Source organism: Mobula birostris, chromosome 12 (assembly GCF_030028105.1).
Source record: "Mobula birostris isolate sMobBir1 chromosome 12, sMobBir1.hap1, whole genome shotgun sequence".
In the NCBI taxonomy this organism is placed as follows: domain Eukaryota; kingdom Metazoa; phylum Chordata; class Chondrichthyes; order Myliobatiformes; family Myliobatidae; genus Mobula; species Mobula birostris.
In genome coordinates this window covers 7,505,793-7,524,402 of record NC_092381.1, presented here as the reverse complement: position 1 = coordinate 7,524,402, position 18,610 = coordinate 7,505,793, and the positions used below count along the sequence as shown (strand labels likewise).

The following is an 18,610-nucleotide window of genomic DNA, read 5'->3' as shown; positions in this document are numbered from 1 at the left end:
CCCTATCTCATTCCCTAACAGGAGATCCAACACTGCCCCTTCTCTCGTTGGTACCTCTATGTATTGCTGCAAAAAACTATCTTGCACACATTTTACAAACTCCATGCCATCCAGCCCTTTTTCAGAATGGGCTTCCCAGTCAATGTGTGGAAAATTAAAATCTCCCACAATCACAACCTTGTGCTTACTACAAATATCTGTTGTTTCCTTAAAAATTTGCTCCTCCAATTCTCGCTCCCCATTAGGTGGTCTATAAACACCCCTATAAGCGTCACTACACCTTTCCCATTCCTCAATTCCACCCAAATGGTCCACTAATCTATCCTGCCAGAGCACTGCTGTTACATTTTCTCTGACAAGCAATGCAACACTTCCCCCTCTTGTCCCTCTGATTCTATCACACCTGAAGCAACGAAATCCAGGAATATTTAGTTGCCAATCACACCCCTCCTGCAACCATGTTTCACTGATAGCTACAACATCATATTTCCAGGTAGCAATCCATGCTCTAAGCTCATCCACCTTCCTTACAATGCTCTTAGCATTAAAATAGATGCATTAAAGAAACTCTCCACCTCTTACTCTCTGTTTATCCCTAATGGTGCAAACAATTTTGTTATCTTTTTCTTTCTTCTTCCCTACATCTTCGGTCTGAGTGCTCCTAATCTCTGCCCCCTGCCTATCCTCCCCCACACAGTCTACTAGCTTTCTCTATTTGTGAACTTACCTCCTCTCTCCTAGTCTCTTCAGTTTGATTCCCACCCCCAACCATTCTAGTTTAAAGTCTCTTCAGTAGCCTTAGCAAATCTCCCCGCCAGGATATTGGTCCCCCTAGGATTCAAGTGTAACTCGTCCTTTTTGTACAGGTCACACCTGCGCCAAAAGAGGTCCCAATGACCCAAAAACTTGAATCCCTGCTCCCTGCTCCAATCCCTCAGCTACGCGTTTATCCTCCACCTCATTGCATTCCTACTCTCACTATCACATGGCACAGGCAGTAATCCTGAGATTACTACCTTTGCAGTCCTTCTTCTCAACTCCCTATATTCTCCTTTCAGGACCTCTTCCCTTTTCCTACTTATGTCATTGGTACCTATATGTACCACGACCTCTGGCTCCTCTCCCTTCCACTTCAGGATATCTTGGAAGCGATCAGAAACATCGCGGACCCTGGCTCCAGGGAGGCAAACTACCATCCGGGTCTCCTGACTGCATCCACAGAATTACCTATCTGACCCCCTAACTATCGAGTCCCCTATTACTACTGCCCTCCTCTTCCTTTCCCTACCCTTCTGAGCTACAGGGCCAGACTCTGTGCCAGAGGCACAGCCAATGTTACTTCCTCCAGGTAAGCTGTCCGCTCCAACAGTACTCAAACAGGAGTACTTATTGTCAAGGGGCACAGCCACTGGGGTACTCTCTAGTACCTGGCCCTTCCCCTTCCCCCTCCTAACCATGACCCACTTGTCTGCCTCCCATGGCCCTGGTGTGACCACCTGCCTGTAACTCCTCTCTATCAACTCCTCACTCTCCCTGACCAGACGAAGGTCATCAAGCTGCAGCTCAAGTTCCCTAACGCGGTCCCTTAGGAGCTGCATCTCGGCGCACCTGCCACAGATGTGGACGTCCGGGAGGCTGGGAGACTCCAGGACCTCCCACATCCGACACCGAGAACAACAAGCTGCCCTCACACTCATACTTCCCCCTCTCCTCAAATAACAGGAAAAAAATAAAAACCAAACCTACTTCGCCTCTCCTGTTTCCGCCTAAGCCCGTTGAGCCAAAACCTTTAAGCCTTCACTCTGCAGCCCGCAAACGACGCTGCCGGCTGTATAAGGCTGTGTTCCTTTTAAATCTTCCGCCCTTCACTGCCCGATGTCACACGCCTGCGCAGTCCCGCCTCTCTGAACTCCGAGGTGGAAAAAAACCCGAAAAATTAAAAATGACTTCCGCCACACTCCCGCTTTGATTCTCAGACTCACTTCTCCGAATTAAACCCGAATCAGGATTTCTGACCTTTTAAATCTTCCCCACTTCACTGCCCGATGTCACACGCCTGTGCAGTCCTGCCTCTCTGAAGTTCAGAGTTCAGTTCCAGTGTTCTCTGGAAGAAAGTTTGTACGTTCTTCCCATGTACACATGGGTTTCCTCTGAGTACTTCAATTTCCTCCCACGGTCCAAAAGAGGAACCAGTTAGTACGTCCTGTGAATAGGGTGGGGTTAAATAGGTGGGTTGTGGGGCAGCACATCTCAAAGGGCCAGAAGGGTCTGTTGCTGTATCTTTAAATAAATAATTTTTTTTTAAAGTTCATGAAACTTAAAATAACATTGATGTTGCTATGGTCACAGTGGTGGTGCTGGGAATAGGTTTTTCTATTTTTAATTGAGTTCTAATAGTGAATTAGAATATACAGCACATCTGCTAAGTAAGTGCATCTAATGTCTATAGAGTTAATTATTGCCTGCTTAACTTTCTCTTTGTTTCTGTTATTGAGTAACCCAGGTAAAATGTGAAAGGCCAGGGCCATAGTACAGAACACTGTGCGGGACCAGAAATGAAAAGAGTAGTAGCGAAGACAAGATAAATCAACACTCAGTGGTTAGGTGATGCCAGGATTGCGTTTTAAAAACCTGTAGATTATAGAAGGAAGGGAACCCTGCAAGGTAAGAAACTCTTATAGTTTTGAGGTCCTTTGTAAGAGTGAGCCTAGTGCAGGAGATAGTGTGATGAGTCTTGCTTTCAACATGGGCACCACTGTAGCGTTGCGGCTAACGCGACACTATTACAGCTCGGGGCGTCGGAGCTCAAAGTTCATTTCCGACATCATCTGTAAGGAGTCTGTATGTCCTCCTGTGGAATGTGTGGTTTTTCTCCGGGTATTCCAGTTTCCTCCCATTTTCCAATATGCCACTTAGTTGGTTAATTGGTCATTGTAAATTCTCCTGTGATTAGGCTAGGGTTAACTCAGTGGTTGCTGGGCAGCGCAGTTCGAAGGGCCTTCTCCACACTGTATCTCAATAAATAAATAAATAAATAAATAAGCAAACAAACAAACACTACATCTTCAATACAAGACACAGTGTGGAATTAAACTCTTCATCGTGCTGTATTTTTGCATTCTGTTGTCAATGTGGACCAAACTTTAACTGTTTAGACAAGACTCATTTCTCTTCTCCACCCCAAATGAAGGGGTAGCAATCAAATAAGAACCAATACCTATGAATAGAGAGTATTGATATCGTGGATATTCACTGGTTATCCCTGATGAGATTTACATGTTACTTCTTCCATTCTTACCCATGAAGTTCCAATAAAATGAATGACGATTGCACAAATTAGCAATGTAATCCATTCACTGTGAATGTTAATTGATGTTTTTGTGTTGTAGGTTGTCAAACTGAAACAAATCGAACACACACTCAATGAGAAGAGAATATTGCAAGCAGTTAATTTCCCATTTCTGGTGAAATTGGAGTATTCCTTCAAGGTAAATAATTCATAAACATCAGACTTTGAAAGTGCATTGATGTGACAGTACAGCCTACCATTTAGTTTAGCGCTTTACGACACTAACTGTAAGATCGGAGTTCTATTCTTACCTCTAACTGTAAGGAGTTTGTACATTCTCCCCATGGCCGCATAGCTTTCCTCCGGGTGCTCCAGTTTCCTCCCACATCCCAAAGACATACAGTAAGAGTTGGTGAGTTGTGGGCATGCTATGTTGGTGCCAGAAGTGTGGCAACACTTGCAGGCTGTCCCCAGCACAGTCCTCACTGACTTGATTTGACATTAACAATTCATTTCACTATGCATTTCAATGTACATGTGACAATTAAAACTAATCTTAATTTTAATCATGTGCCAATTAAAGTTAATCTTGAATCTTAATCATTCCATACCTTTAAAATGGATTATGAACCCTTTGCATAAATCAGCCGCACACTCAGCTTAAGAGAATTTCTAAAGTTTTATGTATTGAAGAGCACTGAATAGGATTCAAAGTAGACTTTCAACTGTTACTCAAGATTAGAGTCACGGAAGTCATAGTCGTAGAAAAGTGTAGCACAGAAACAGGCCATTCGGCCCATCTACTCTCTCAAACCATTTAAACTCCCTACTCCCATCAACCTATACTGGGACCATAGCCCTCCATATGCCTACCATCCATGTACCTATCCAAACTTAAACATTGAAATTCAGCTTGCATGCACCACTTGTACTGGCAACTTGTTCCACACTCTCGCAACACTCTGAGTGAAGAAGTTTCCACTCATGTTCCCCTTAACCCATGACTTCTAGTTGTAATCCCACACAGCCTCAGTGGAAAAGGCCTGCTTGTATTTATCCTATCTAATACCACGCAATAATTGTTACACCAGATCTGATGCAACACAAAAAATAAATGCCATAAGAGATGGGGGAATGGGGTACACATGTTGAGGATGATGGGAAGAGAGGAGTGGTTGTGCATCCTGATTATGTGAGGTCTTGGAAGTCCATGCAGATGAGACCTGGAAGCTGTCAAGATTTTGTGCAGTATTACTTTATTACTCTATTAGGACTGAACTGTTAAAAGAATTGCTTTAATCGCAATCTTATGCACCTTCATTGCTAGTTGTTGGAGTTGGGTTTTAATACTAGATAGGGCAATACAAACATTAGTTTACCTTCATCACAGCACTGTAAACGCTTTAACCACTTTTATAATGCTGTTTACGTTGCAAAATACCTGCTGGAATTTATGCACATATTGCTCCATATCCACAAATTAACCTTCCACCTCACCTAGTTTTGCCCGTCACCTAGCAGCTTGTACTTCCTCCCCTCCTCCCACCTTCTTATTCTGGCTTCTTCCCCCTTCCTTTCCAGCCCTAATGAGGGCTCTCTGTCCAGAATGTCGACTGTTTGTACTTCTCCATAGATGCTGCCTGACCTGCTGTGTTCCTCTTGCATTTTGTGAATGTTCCTTAGTTTGTACTGTTACCTCGTTGGTTATAGTGGATCAAACTATACCCAAACATTGAATGATTCCTGGTTTTTCATTCCATTAGTGTGCTAGCAAAGCTCCCTGCCAGTTGGCAGCCTTGCTGGCAACTTCACTTGTGCAATTTTGCTGTTCGTCATTGCTTAAGAAGTTTCTATTAATGTGTTTGGCCAACTTAGACTTCAAACCTTCATTTCCTTCAGCTTGTACATATTTGTAGCAGAAGCAACTAAAATCATATCAGAACATCTGATTAGTCAGTATGCGTGATCTTTATGTGGAATTGGTGTCACTGGATTTTGCTTGATGGAGTTCCTCAGTTTTCACTGCATTCTGCTGTTTGATTACTCCAATTTAAAATCTTAACTCCAGGCTCTTTAAAAGGCATTCCTTTAAAGAGACAAAAAGATTAGTTTCATTAAATAATCAATCAAGATTGTACAATGTCTTTTCCAGTGCACAAGTGCAAAGGAGAATAAAATAATCATTATTCCGGATCCGATGTAACACAAAAAACGCAATAAGTAAAAAAAACACAGCAATAATTTAAAAAACAATGAATACAGATGCATAAGGTAGTTTATATGCGTTGATTTTATGTCCATAAAGTGATGCTAGGCTGTACATACGGTGACTGACAGGAAGTAATATAGTGGTGGACTTAGTGGGAGGTGTTGATCAGCTTTACTGCTTGGGGAAAGTAACAGTTTCTGAGTCTTGTGGGACTGGCATAGCCTCCTCCCTGCTGGGAGTGGGACAACAGTCCAGGAGCAGGGTGGGTGGGATCCTACATGATATGACTGGCCTTTTTCTGTCACCTTGATGGTGGGTAGGCTGGTGCCAGTGATGCGTTGGGCAGTCTTGACCACCCAATGTAGAGCCTTCCCGTCCACCACAGTGCATTTTCCATACCGTGCAGTGATGCAGCTTGTTAGGATGCTCTACTGTACATTTGTAGAATGATGCAAGTGTGGATGTGCAAAATCCAGCTCTTCAGCCTCCACAGAAAGTAGAGCCATTGATGAGCGTTCTTACTATGTAGAATGTGTTCTGGGATCGTGAAAGGCTATGTTTTCACATTTATGTCAACTACGGTGAAATGTGATGTATGCGCCAAATCAAATCAGCGAGGATTGTGCTGGAGGCAGCCTGCAAGTGTTATCACACTTCTGGTGCCAGTGCAGCATGCCCACAGCTTCCTAACCCTCACTCATGCGCCTTTAGAATGTGGAAGGAAACCAAAGCACCCAGAGGAAGCCCACATGGCCATAGGGAGAACGTACGAACTCCTTACAGACAACAGCAGGAATTGATTGCTGATCAGTGATCACTGGCATTGTAAAGCAATGCTGATTTGTTCCTTTGTACCAAAGTTCAGGACCCATCCAAAATTATGATCTCCTTGTAAACCTACTTGGTGTTCAAAAAAAAACAAATTATACCCTTTCATGGTTGGCAATTTCTTCTGACAATGACTGATTATTCATGATGGAATAAGGCCCTTCTAACAATTGAGCACATCTATAAGAGCATAAGATAGAAACAAAATTAGGCCATTCAGCTCTGCCATTCCATCATGGCTGATCCTGCATCCCATTCAACTCCATACAACTGCCGTCTCCCATATCCCTTGATGTCTCGACTAACCAGGAATCTTATCAACTTCTGCTTTAAATATACCCATAGACTTGGCCTTCACCGCAGTCTGTGGCCGAGCATTCCACAGATTCATTACTCTTTGGCTAAAAAAAAAGTCCTCCTTACTTCTGTTCTAAAAGGTCGCCCCTCAATTTTGAGGTTGTGCCCTCTAGTTCTAGATACCACCACCAGAGGGAACATCCTCACACATCTATCTTATCTAGTCCTTTCGACATTCGGTAGGATTCAATGAGATCTCCACAAAATTCTTCTAAATTCCAGTGAGTGCAGGTCCAAAGCCATCTACATGAAACAGAGTTATAGGAAAGCAGCATCTATCATTAGAGATCCCCACCACCCAGGATGTGCTCTCTTCTTACAGTTGCCATCAGGTAGAAGGTATGAGAGCCTCAGGACTCACACCACCAGGTTCAAGAACAGTTTCTACCCCACCATCAGGCTCTTGAAGAAAAGGGGATAACCGTACTCAACTTCACTTGTCCCATCTATGAACAGTTCCTACAGCTAATGACCCTTCGTCAGGACTAACGAGCTAGTCCTGACGAAGGGTCCCAGCCGAAAACATCGCCTGTACCTCTTCCTATAGATGCTGCCTGGCCTGCTGTGTTCCGCCAGCGTTTTGTGTATGTTGCTTGAATTTCCAGCATCTGCAGATTTCCTCGTGTCTACAACCAATGATCTCACTTTTAAAGACTCTGTGTCTCATTATCTCATGTTCTTTTTATTTATTGCTATTTATTTATATTTGTCTTTGCATAGTTTGTTTTCTTCTGCACTCTGGTTGGTCTTTCATTGATCCTGTTATAGTTACTATTCAATAGATTTGCTGAGTATGCCCACAAAAAAATGAATCTCAGGGTTATATGTGGTGTAATATTTTGATAGTTTGATGATAAAATTTGCTTTGAACTGTGAACAAGTTCACTGTTCCCTCTAAGCTGCGCAGCTAGAATTTTCTTATATATAATCTTACTATTATTTTTAAATTATGCTAATTTTGAAATCCGTTAATATAATTGTGAAATGCCCTGTAATTAATAGTTAATAAATATAATCTATAAACTTTCCAAATAATAAACATACCAGAGCCTTTACTTTGAAACATTTTAGAGTTTCAGTGTATTTACATTGTCAATGTTTCAAGTGACTCTGTACTGTGGAAGTCAGTAGCTCATTGTTAACAAACCACTGGCCCGCTGAACAATATTTAAAAGTTTACGAAATAGGAAAGATTTTCTTTGTTGTACTGTATTTCATTATAACCTTCAGTTAATAAATGAAATCAAAAGTATGTCATTTTTTGATTTTTATTCTAAATATTCGTGATACATGGTGGTTGTCCATCATATCCGACAATGACAGGAAACCTGTGCAAGAGGGTTTTTAAAGTGGAAAGGCCATTGCACTCCAAAGTCCGGATCCAGTGGAATGAACAAGTGTCGCAAACATGACCGTGAACTCTTCTGTGCCTTGTCATGCCCTTTGCTCTCCTCGGAGCGTTGCCCTTCCCGGCTGTTGGATCTCACTGTAGAGTCCGCCGGAGCTGACTTCACATGCCAAGACAGGCATCTCCCTAACTCACCAGAGTACGGAGTGCTTCGGCTGCCCTTACCTGGTTTAACCCAACTATCAAAGCAGTGTACCAGGACGTTTCCGCTGTCGAAGGCAAACAGCTACTTGGAGCTGCAGGTGAGAGCTGAGTGTCTGGTGGGGACCAAAGGTGAGTGAGCTGCCCCAGAATGGACACGACAAGCCCCTTCACCAGAGGTGCTGTCCCTCCCTGGACACCTCGTACGTCCCACTCAAAATAAACATTTAAAGTGCCATGCAGTTTTCAGTTCGTGTAAAAACATTTCCTGCCCAAGGCACTGGTTGGTCCTCGCAGTTGTTAAAAAATATTAGAGGGAATGTTGGACAAATCCATAGTAAACTCAACCTGCCTGACCACTATGATGGGCAGGGTTCAAACGATGAAGGCAAAATTTAGTATTTAGTGTGTCCTGAGCAGCAATTGTAATTACAGTAGAAATAGCCAGGGTTACATGCCTGCCATCAACATGTATCGTAGCCTGGTATGCAAACACCAATACCCTTGAATGGAAAAGCCCAATGCATCACAGGTAAAGCCCTCCCTACCATTAAACACATCTGCATGGAGTACTGTTGCAGGAAAAGAAAACAGCATCCATCATCAAGCACCCCCACCGTCCAGGCAATGCTCTCTTCTTGCTTCTGCCATCAGGAAGGAGGTACAGAAGCCTCAGGATCCACTCAGCCAGGTTCAGGAAAAGATTCTACTGCTCAATATTCAGGCTGAAGAGGGAATAACTTCACTCAACTTCACTGAAATGTTCCCACAACCTGTGGATTCACTTTCAAGGATTCTTCATTGCATATTCTCGATGTTTATTGCTTATTTATTTTCATTGTTACTTTATTCGCTTTACATTTGTGTAGTTTGTTGTCCTTCGCACAATCGTTGTTGGTCTTGAGTGTGGTCTTTTCTTGATTCTATTGTGTTTCTTTGCATTTACTATGAATGTCTGCAAGAAAATGAATCTCAGGGTTGTATATGGTAACATATTTACTCTGATTACAAATTTACTTTGAACTTTCAATCTGATTTGCGTGACTAATAAAAATAAGACGAGATGCTGGAAATCTAGAGGAACACACAAAATGCTGGAGGAAACTTATAAATGCTTAGATATGGTTTTTTGTGCCTTACTGTTCTGTTTAAACCAGTTATCATTGTTCTGTTCCTAAAATTGTTTCAAAAGCTCCCTTCTGAAAAGCGCTATAGGGCATGCTATCTTCTTACTACCACCAAGGAGGAAATACAGGAGCCTGAAATCTCACACTCAACATTTTAAGAACAGCTTTTTCCACTCTGCCATCAGATTTCTGAACAGACAATAAACCAGCCCATGAACACTACCTTACTATTTTTGCATTCTTTTAGCACTCATTATTTAATTTTTTTTATATATACAGTGGATCCTGGTTAACTGGGGCACATCATGACCAGTACATTTTGGTCCAATTAAGCAGCTGCCCATTTAGCCAAAGTTTCACAGAAATAGTTAAAGAGATATAAAAAAGACAAACTATTGTTTAACTGGGTATCAAATTATGTACAGTATTTAAGTGAAATACGGAACAAGTTAGAACACTATCAATACTATTAAACTTATAATCCTAATAGTTATTGACAGAGGAATTCATCCAGTATACACATTCTTTTGAATGAATGAACAAAAGACATCCAGTGTAGATTGTGGACTGCCTTCATAGAATGTTATTGACATCTGCATCCTTCAAATCTTCATCTTAATTTTAGCATCAAGATGATTGTCGATACCTTCAAATTCTTCATAGTTTTTAACTTTGAAGAAATGAAATCATTTCATTTTCACTCCCGACCATTGTAATATCTCCCATCCTGAATGCTTGAAACTGCAGTAAGCCAAACAGTTCTGAATTGACTTACTGATTATTTGTTGCCAACTATCAGTGCCAAATAGTTTTGAACACAAATACACGCAACTGATGCTATTTTAAAAATTGTTCACTCTAAGCACAGTGTGTCTAATGGCTGCACAAGTGCATAAGTCTGACACTAGTTAGATACTGTGCGGCAAAAGTCTCCTGCGCCAATTAAGTGGCGTAGTATCCCAAATGAATGAAGGGAATCCTGGCTATTTTCTTGATTTGATTTTGTTCTTAAGAATTTGTCTCAATAAGCAGTTGCTCCAATTAACTAATGGTCCAATTAACTGGAATCCACTGGATTTCTAATTACAATTTTTTGTATTTTTATGTATTGCACTGTAATGCTGCTGCCAAATTTCTTGAGCTATGTCAGTGATATTAAACCTGATTCTGATTCTATTAAAGCAAACTTCATGCCATCTTAAAAGCTGCTTCCACCAGGCAGTTCATCTGGTCAACCATTCTAGTTAAGCACCTCACCACCTTCACTTACCTTAGTCACTGCACTGTACTTTAAACCACTTTTTATAATGATGTTTACTTAGTAAAGAGATGCTGGTGTTATGTATTTATGCATGTTTTATTCCATATCTGTACTTATAGTTATTTTTAAATAAATTTGTACATAATGCTTTATATAATTCAACGGTGTTTAGCTTGTTGCTTACGAGGTTTACTCACCTCTGCGCTGAACTGAAGCTGTGGCCTGGATTGACTTATTGACTTCGGGGCTGTGGACTCATTTTCATGAACTTCAGTTCTGAATGTTGTTTGCTTCCTTTTACTGATGGCATGATTTTTTTTCTGTACATTGGAAACATAGGTTTTTGGCTGTTTGGGCGTTTGGCTGTTTTTTTTTAATGGGTTCTATTGGGTTTCTTTGTTTTGTGGCTGCTTGTAAGGAGACAAATCTCAAGGCTGTATATAGTTATACATAATAATGAATGTACTTCAAACTATGAACTTTAATTATGGAATATTGTTAGTTGTTAAATATTGCACCCTAACCAACACACCACAACAAATTCCTAATACATATAAATAAATATATGGCAAATGAAATTGATTTTTCATCCTTGTTGGCATTAATTTACATCTAGGTTGAAATTTTTCACAGATATTTCATTGCTGTGATAACAAGCCAGTTTTCTTCTCCTTTGGAGTTTTATTTATAAATAACTTGCCCTAAACTTAATAGGTATGTTTGCTTTAGTGGAAGTGCACTCAATTGCCACTTGCACTCAATTACCCAGTGAGCTCTTCTGCTTGTAGCCCATCCACTTCAAGGCTGAACATGTGCATTCAAAGATGTTTTTCTGCACATCACAGTTGTAACATGTTGTTATTAGAGTTACCGTACTGTCGCCTTCCTGTCGGCTTGAACCAGTTTTGTCATTGTCCTCTGAGTTCTCATTAACAAAGTGCTTTCACCCTCCGAACTGCCCCTTACTGGATGCTGTTATTTTTCACACCATTCTCCATAAACTGGTTGAGACTGTTGTGCGTGTAAACCTCAGGAGATCAACAGTTTCTGTCATACTCAAACCACCCCGTCTGGCACAAACAATCATTCCATTCCACAGTCAAAGTCACTTAGATCACATTTCTTCCCCATTCTGATGTTTGATCTGAACAACTCAACTTCTTGACCATGTCTTTGTGCTTCTATGCATTGAGTTTCTGCCACTTGATTGGCTTATTAGATATTTGCATTAATAAGTGAGTGTAGAGGTATACCTAATAAAGTGGCCACTAAGTGTATTTAACCTTCTAACCCAGGTGGTATTTGCAGATGTTCAGTTTACCTGTAGCCTTCTCTGTTGTTTTGCTCATTACAAAGAGGTAACCATTGTACTCGATGTTCACGGCTACCACTTTAATTCATAATCTAACTTTATGTTTCAGGACAACTCTAATTTATATATGGTGATGGAGTACGTACCAGGTGGTGAAATGTTTTCACATCTTAGAAGAATTGGAAGGTTCAGGTAAGATTTAAGTCGCCCATGGACTGATGAATAATATAAAATATTTGTGATGAACATAAGTGTTCCTCAAGGCACTGTCCATCGTTGAAAAATCAGCATCTAGGCAACCTGTCCAGTAACTTGAGTGCATCATCCATAAGACATAAGACATAGGAGCCAGATTAGGCCATTTAGCCCATTGAGTCTTCACCATTCCATACAGGATGTAATGCTGATGCTTTATAAGGCATTGGTTAGATCGTACTTGGAGTATTGTAAGTAGGTTTTATGCCCCTTATCTAAGAAAATGTGCTAGCATTGAAGAGGATTCAGTTGAGGTTCACAAGAATGGTTACAGGAACAAAAGGATTAACATATGAGGAGCGTTTAATGGCTTTGGGTCTGTACTCACTAGAGTTTAGAAGATCTTATTGAAACCATTGAATATTGGAAGGCCTAGATACTGTGCATATAGAGAAGATGTTTCCTATAGTGGGGGAGTCTGGGACCAGAGAGCACAGCCTCAGGATAGGGGGACCTTCATTGAGAGTAGAGATTAGGAGGACTTTTGTTTTCTTTAGCCTGAGATTAGTGCATCTGTGGATTTCAATGCCACAGACAACTATGAACGGCAAGTCACAGGGTACTTTTAAAGTAGAGTTTGATAGGCTTTTCATTAGTCAGGGTGTCAGAGAGTATCATAAGACATAGGAGCAGAATTAGGCCATCTGTCCCATCGAGTCTGCTCTGCCATTCAATCATGGCTGATCCTTTTTTTTCTATCTCCTCCTCAACCCCAGTTCCCCGCCTTCTCCCTGTAACCTTTGATGCCGTGTCCAGTCAAGAACCTATCAATCTCAGCCTTAAATACGCCCAACGACCTGGCCTCCACAGCTGCATGTGACAACAAATTCACCACCGTTTGGCTAAAGAGATTTCTCCACATCTCTGTTTTGAAAGGGTACCCCCTCTATCCTGTGGCTATGCTCTCTTGTCCTAGACTCTCACCATCCTTTCCACATCTACTCTGTCTAGGCCTTTCAACGTTCGAAAGGTTTCAATGAGATTCCCCCTCAACCTTCTGAATTCCAGCGAGTACAGACCCAGAGCCATCAAACGTTCCTTGTATGATAACCCTTTCATTCCTGGATTCATCCTTACGAACCTCCTCTGGACCCTCTCCAATGTCAGCACATCTTTTCTAAGATGAGGAGCTCAAAACTGTTCACAATTCTCAAGGTGAGGCTTCACCAGTGCCTTATAAAGCCTCAGCATCACATCCTTGCTCTTATATTCTAGACCCCTTGAAATTAATGCTAACGTGGCATTTGCCTTCCTCACCACCGACTCAACCTGCAAGTTAACCTTCAGGGTGTTCTGCACAAAGACTCCCAGGTCCCTCTGCATCTCAGATTCCTGGATTTTCCCCCCGTTTAGAAAATAGTCTGCACATTTATTTCTGCGACCAAAGTGCATGACCATGCATTTTCCAACATTGTATTTCATTTGCCACTTTCTTGCTCATTCTCCTCATCTGTCTTTCTGCATCCTACCTGTTTCCTCAACACTACCTGCCCCTCCACCAATCTTTGTATCATGTGCAAACTTAGCCTCAAAGCCATCTATTCCATCATCCAAATGCTTTATATACAGCATAAAAAGAAGTGGTCCCAACACTGACCCCTGCAGAACACCATTAGTCACTGGCAGCCAAACAGAAAAGGATCCTTTTATTCCCACTCACTGCCTCCTACCAATCAGTTAATGCTCTAACCATGTTAGTAACTTTCCTGTAGTATAGTGGGCTGTTAACTTGGTAAGCAGCCTCATGTGTGGCACCTTGTCAAAGGCCTTCTGAAAGTCCAAATATAAAACATCCATTGCATCCCCTTTATATATTATATATTTTACTTGTAATCTCCTCAAAGAATTCCAGCAGATTCGTCAGGCAGGAGTTTTCTTGAAGGAAACCATGCTGACTTTGTACTGTCTTGTCCTATGTCACCAAGTACTTTATCACCTCATCCTTAACAATTGACTCCAACATCTTACCAACCACTGAGGTCAGGCTAACTGGTCTATAATTTCCTTTCTGCTGCCTTCCTCCTTTCTTTAATATTTGCAATTTTCCCGTCCTCTGGCACCATGCCAGAGTCCAATGATTTTTGAAAGATTATTTCTAATGCCACCACAATCTCTAATGCAATCTCTTTCAGAACCCTAGTGTGCAGTTCCTCTGGTCCAGGTGACTTTTGTACCTTTAAATCTTTCAGCTTTTTGAGCACCTTCTCTCTTGTAACAGTAACTGCACCCACTTTTCTTCCTTCACACACTACAACATCAGGCATACTGCTCGTGTTTTCCACAGTGAAGACTGACGCAAAATACTCATTTAGTACATCAGCCATCCCCTTGTCCCCCGTTATTATTTCTCCTGCTTCGTATTCTATCAGTCCTATATTCACTCTCATCTCTCTATTTTTAGTATACTTGAAAAATCTTTTACTATCCATTTTGATATTATTTGCTAGCTTGTTTTCATATTTCATCTTATCCCTTCTAATGATTTTTTAGTTGCTCTCTGTAGGTTTTTAAAAACTTTCCAATCTGCTATCTTCCCACTAATCTTTGCTTTGTTGTATGCCCTTTCTTTTGCTTTTACAATAGCTTTGACTTCCCTTGTTAGCCACGGTTGTACCATTTTACCATTTGAGTATTTCTTCATTTTTGAAGTAAATCTGTCCTGCACCATCCTCATTTTCCCAGAAATGCACTCCATTGCTGCTCTGCTGACATCTGTGCCAGCAGCTCCTTCCAATTTACTTTGGCCAACTCCTCTCTCAAACCACTGTAATTTCTCTTACTCCACTGAAGTACTGCTACATCAGACTTTACTTTCTCCCTATCAAATTTCAAGTTGAACACAATCATATTGTGATCACTGGTTCCTAATGGTTTTCTTACCTCAAGCTCCCTAATCGCCTCCAATTCATTACATAACACCCAATCCAGTATAGCTGATCGATCCCCTGGTAGGCTCAACAACAAACTGCTCTAAAAAGCTCTTTCTTAAGCATTCAACAAACTCACTCTCTTGAGATCCATTACCAACCTGATTTTCCCAATCGACCTGCTTGTTAAAATCTCCCATGACATTGCCTTTTTGACTGGCCTTTTCTATTTCCTGTTGTAACCTGTGGTCCACCTCCCAGCCACTGTTGGGAAGCCTGTATATAACTGCCATCAAAGTCCTTTTACCCTTGCAGTTTCTTAACTCAACCCACAGGGATTCAACATCTTCCAGTCCTATGTCACATCTTTCTACTGATTTGATGCCATTCTTTACCAGTAGAGCCACACCACCCCCTCTGTCTACCTTCCTATCCCTCTGATATAATGTGTAACCTTGGACATACAGTTCCCAACTACAACCATCTTTCAGCCACGATTCAGTGATGGCCACAACATCATACCTGGCAGAAGTATGGGTAGAAGTCAGGAGAATGTGGTTGAGAGAGGTAATAAATCAGACATGATTTAATTTGCGGAGTAGACTTGATAGACTGACTGGTCTAATTCTGTTCCTACGTCTAAGGTCTTATGGCTGATATTTTTCCCTTTCAACCGTATTCTCCTGTAACCTTTGATATCCTTACAAATATCTATCAGTACCTATCAGCCTCCGCTTTAAGAGACTATTGAAGAGTGATATTTAAGAGGCCTTTAGATGAGGAAATAAATATGCAGGGAATGGTGTGATGTAAGTAATGTGCAGGCAGAAGATGTTCAGTTTAATTGGTTATGGTTTGCACAGACATTGTGGGCTGAAGGGCCTGGCTCTGTGCTGTACTGTTCTATGCTCTTGACGACCCAGGTTCAATCTGTTGCTGCTGAAGGTTGTACATTCTCCCTGTGACCTTATGGATTTTCTCCAGTACCCCACTTTCCTCCCACATTCCAAAGATGTACGGGTTAGTCGGTTAATTGGTCCCATGGGCAATGGGCATAGTTGGGCCAGAAAGGCCTGTTAGCATGCTATATCTTTAAATAAATGACCAAGCTGAATAATTTTAAAAGAAGTTTTGTGTGGTAATCTGAATCAGTTATTATCACTGATTTATATGATGTGAATTTTTTTGTGGCAGCATTGCAGTGCAAGACATGATTACTATAAATTATAAAATAGTGCCCAAAAAAGGAATAATGAGATAGTGTTCAAGGGTCCATGGACAGTTCAGAAATCTGGTGGTAGATGGGAAGAAGCTGTTCCTGAATCACTGAGTGTGGCTCTTCAGGCTCCTGTTCCTCCTCCCTAATGGTAGTAATGAGAAGAGGACATGTCCCAAATCTCACTTAGCATGCAGGCATCATTCCTAAGAACAAGAGTGCTAATAGAATTGACACTGAAAGTGTCATTAGGTTCTTTAGTGACAGCTGGAATCCTGGCACCACACCCCTGCCCTTACTGTTGCTGTACCAGTTATGTGTCATGAATCCCTGCCCACTGCACTGCTCCCCTGGAATGAACCTGTGCCCTCATCTCTCAGCAAACCTACCAACGCTCAGTGCGAAGATGTTGTTGATGTGTGAGTTGTGCTAACTCGCAGTGCCAGGGGCCTGGGTTTGGTCCTGACCTTGGACACTGTCTGTGTGGAGTTTGCACATACTGTCTAGGATTATGTCGTGTTCTGGCCTCTGGAGGTGCAGTTCATTTTGTGTGAACATTACTTCCGGTATGTAAGTTGTTTTTCATCCCATATCCTGCATGAGTTAGTTTGATTCGATTTGCTGCACACAATGGAAATACACACATCCCATCTACTCTTTGTTTGCCTTTGAAATAATAACATCTTTTCAAAAGTAAAAGATTTCATTCAACATCCCGAACAAAAAACTTCTGTCCCGGGTGATTTTTGAGAATCTGTTTAACTCACTGCATAGCTGTGTACCTACGCACTACGAGGACAGGGTTTAATTTGTTACCGATTTCTGGTAGCGTAGTGGTTAGCACAATTGATTTACAGCACTAGTGATCACCAAGTCAGTGTTCAATTCCCGCCACTGTCAGTAAATTGTTTGTATATTCTCCCTGTTGTGACTGTGAACAAAGTCATTGGAGAGACACTGAAGCTGGTGAATATTAGAGTCTTTATTCAGCCAAACAAGCAGGAATCATACTGGAGGCACTCTTGAAAGAAGTGGCCTCCTGACCCAATATTACATCACATTTTATATGTTAGAGAACAAAGGTAACAAGACCACTTCTATAGTTACAATGCATTCATAATGCTTCATTTGAGTTTCAAACATGTAGAGCTTCACACCAACGCACCCAAAGTGAGCATTAATCACCTCTGTCTCTGCAGCTGCATTTGTGCATATGCAGACACCTCAGCTAAATGGATGTTTCCTGGTTTGCAATCAATTGTAATCTGCAGCTTCAAGAACACCGTTGTTCTGAGCTACATTTTAAATTCAGTCTACAATCCGCATTCAGATTTGAAGACTGGATACCATTAAAATTTATATTTACTATATTGCATATCTCCAAAATATGCCTTAACACTCCCTGTGATCAGGTGGGCTTCTTCCTGGTGCTGTGGTTTCTTCCCACTTTCCAAAGACGCAAGGTTCGGGTTAATAAGTTGTAGTTATGCCATGTTGGCGCCAGAACTATGGTGACACTTGTGGGCTAACCCTAGCACATCCTTGGACTATGTCCATCAGGAAGAAGGTACAGAAGCCTGAAGGCACACACTCAACAATTCAGGAACAGCTTCTTTCCCTCTGCCATCTGTTTTTTGAATGAAAATTGAACCCATGAACACTACCCCACTACTTTTTTACTTCTTTTTTTGCACTACTAATTTAATGTAACTATTTACTGTATACTTTTTTTTACTGTAAATCACATTTTTTCTAGTATAATGTATTGCTTTGCACTGCTGCTGCAAAGACAAGCAATTTCAATACATGTGCCAGTGATACTAAACCTGATTGTGGTTCTGATTCTGTTGGCTGTTGACACAAGTGACGCATTTCGATGTATGTTTTCATGATTTGATATACATGTAACAAACACTTCTTTAATCTTTACTTTAAATAGCCCAGTGCAAATTTTGTTCTCATTTGTTAATTGATACATCTGATTTTTCTGTTAAATTAATACATTCCCTGAACTGTTCGTCCTTCACAGTGAACCTCATGCACGGTTTTATGCTGCCCAGATAGTGTTGACTTTTGAGTACCTTCATTCGTTAGACCTCATCTACAGAGACCTGAAGCCTGAAAACCTCTTAATTGACCAACAAGGGTACATCCAGGTATGATGTTCAGAGGCAGGAATGATTTCTGAAGTTCTCCTGCAGAAATTGATCAACTTTTGAATTCTTATTTGACTGTACATTAATGCATCCTTCAAATGAAGGAAGAATGATTGAAGTGACTGTACATTTAATATTTTCTACGTCAGTAACTTTGTTATTTTTGGAAACAGCACTGTGAGCT

At 41.2% G+C, this 18,610-nt stretch overlaps 1 protein-coding gene across 1 annotated transcript in view; it reads left to right on the top strand.

Annotated features, from left to right (window-relative positions):
- The window catches only part of LOC140205737 (cAMP-dependent protein kinase catalytic subunit beta), a 239,223-nt gene that overhangs the window by 199,232 nt on the left and 21,381 nt on the right, over nt 1–18,610 (top strand). The window contains exons 4-6 of the mRNA XM_072273292.1: nt 3,390–3,488; nt 12,042–12,124; nt 18,300–18,426. Of these exons, the coding sequence (XP_072129393.1) occupies nt 3,390–3,488; nt 12,042–12,124; nt 18,300–18,426 (309 nt within the window). The remainder of the gene's footprint in view (nt 1–3,389; nt 3,489–12,041; nt 12,125–18,299; nt 18,427–18,610) is intronic.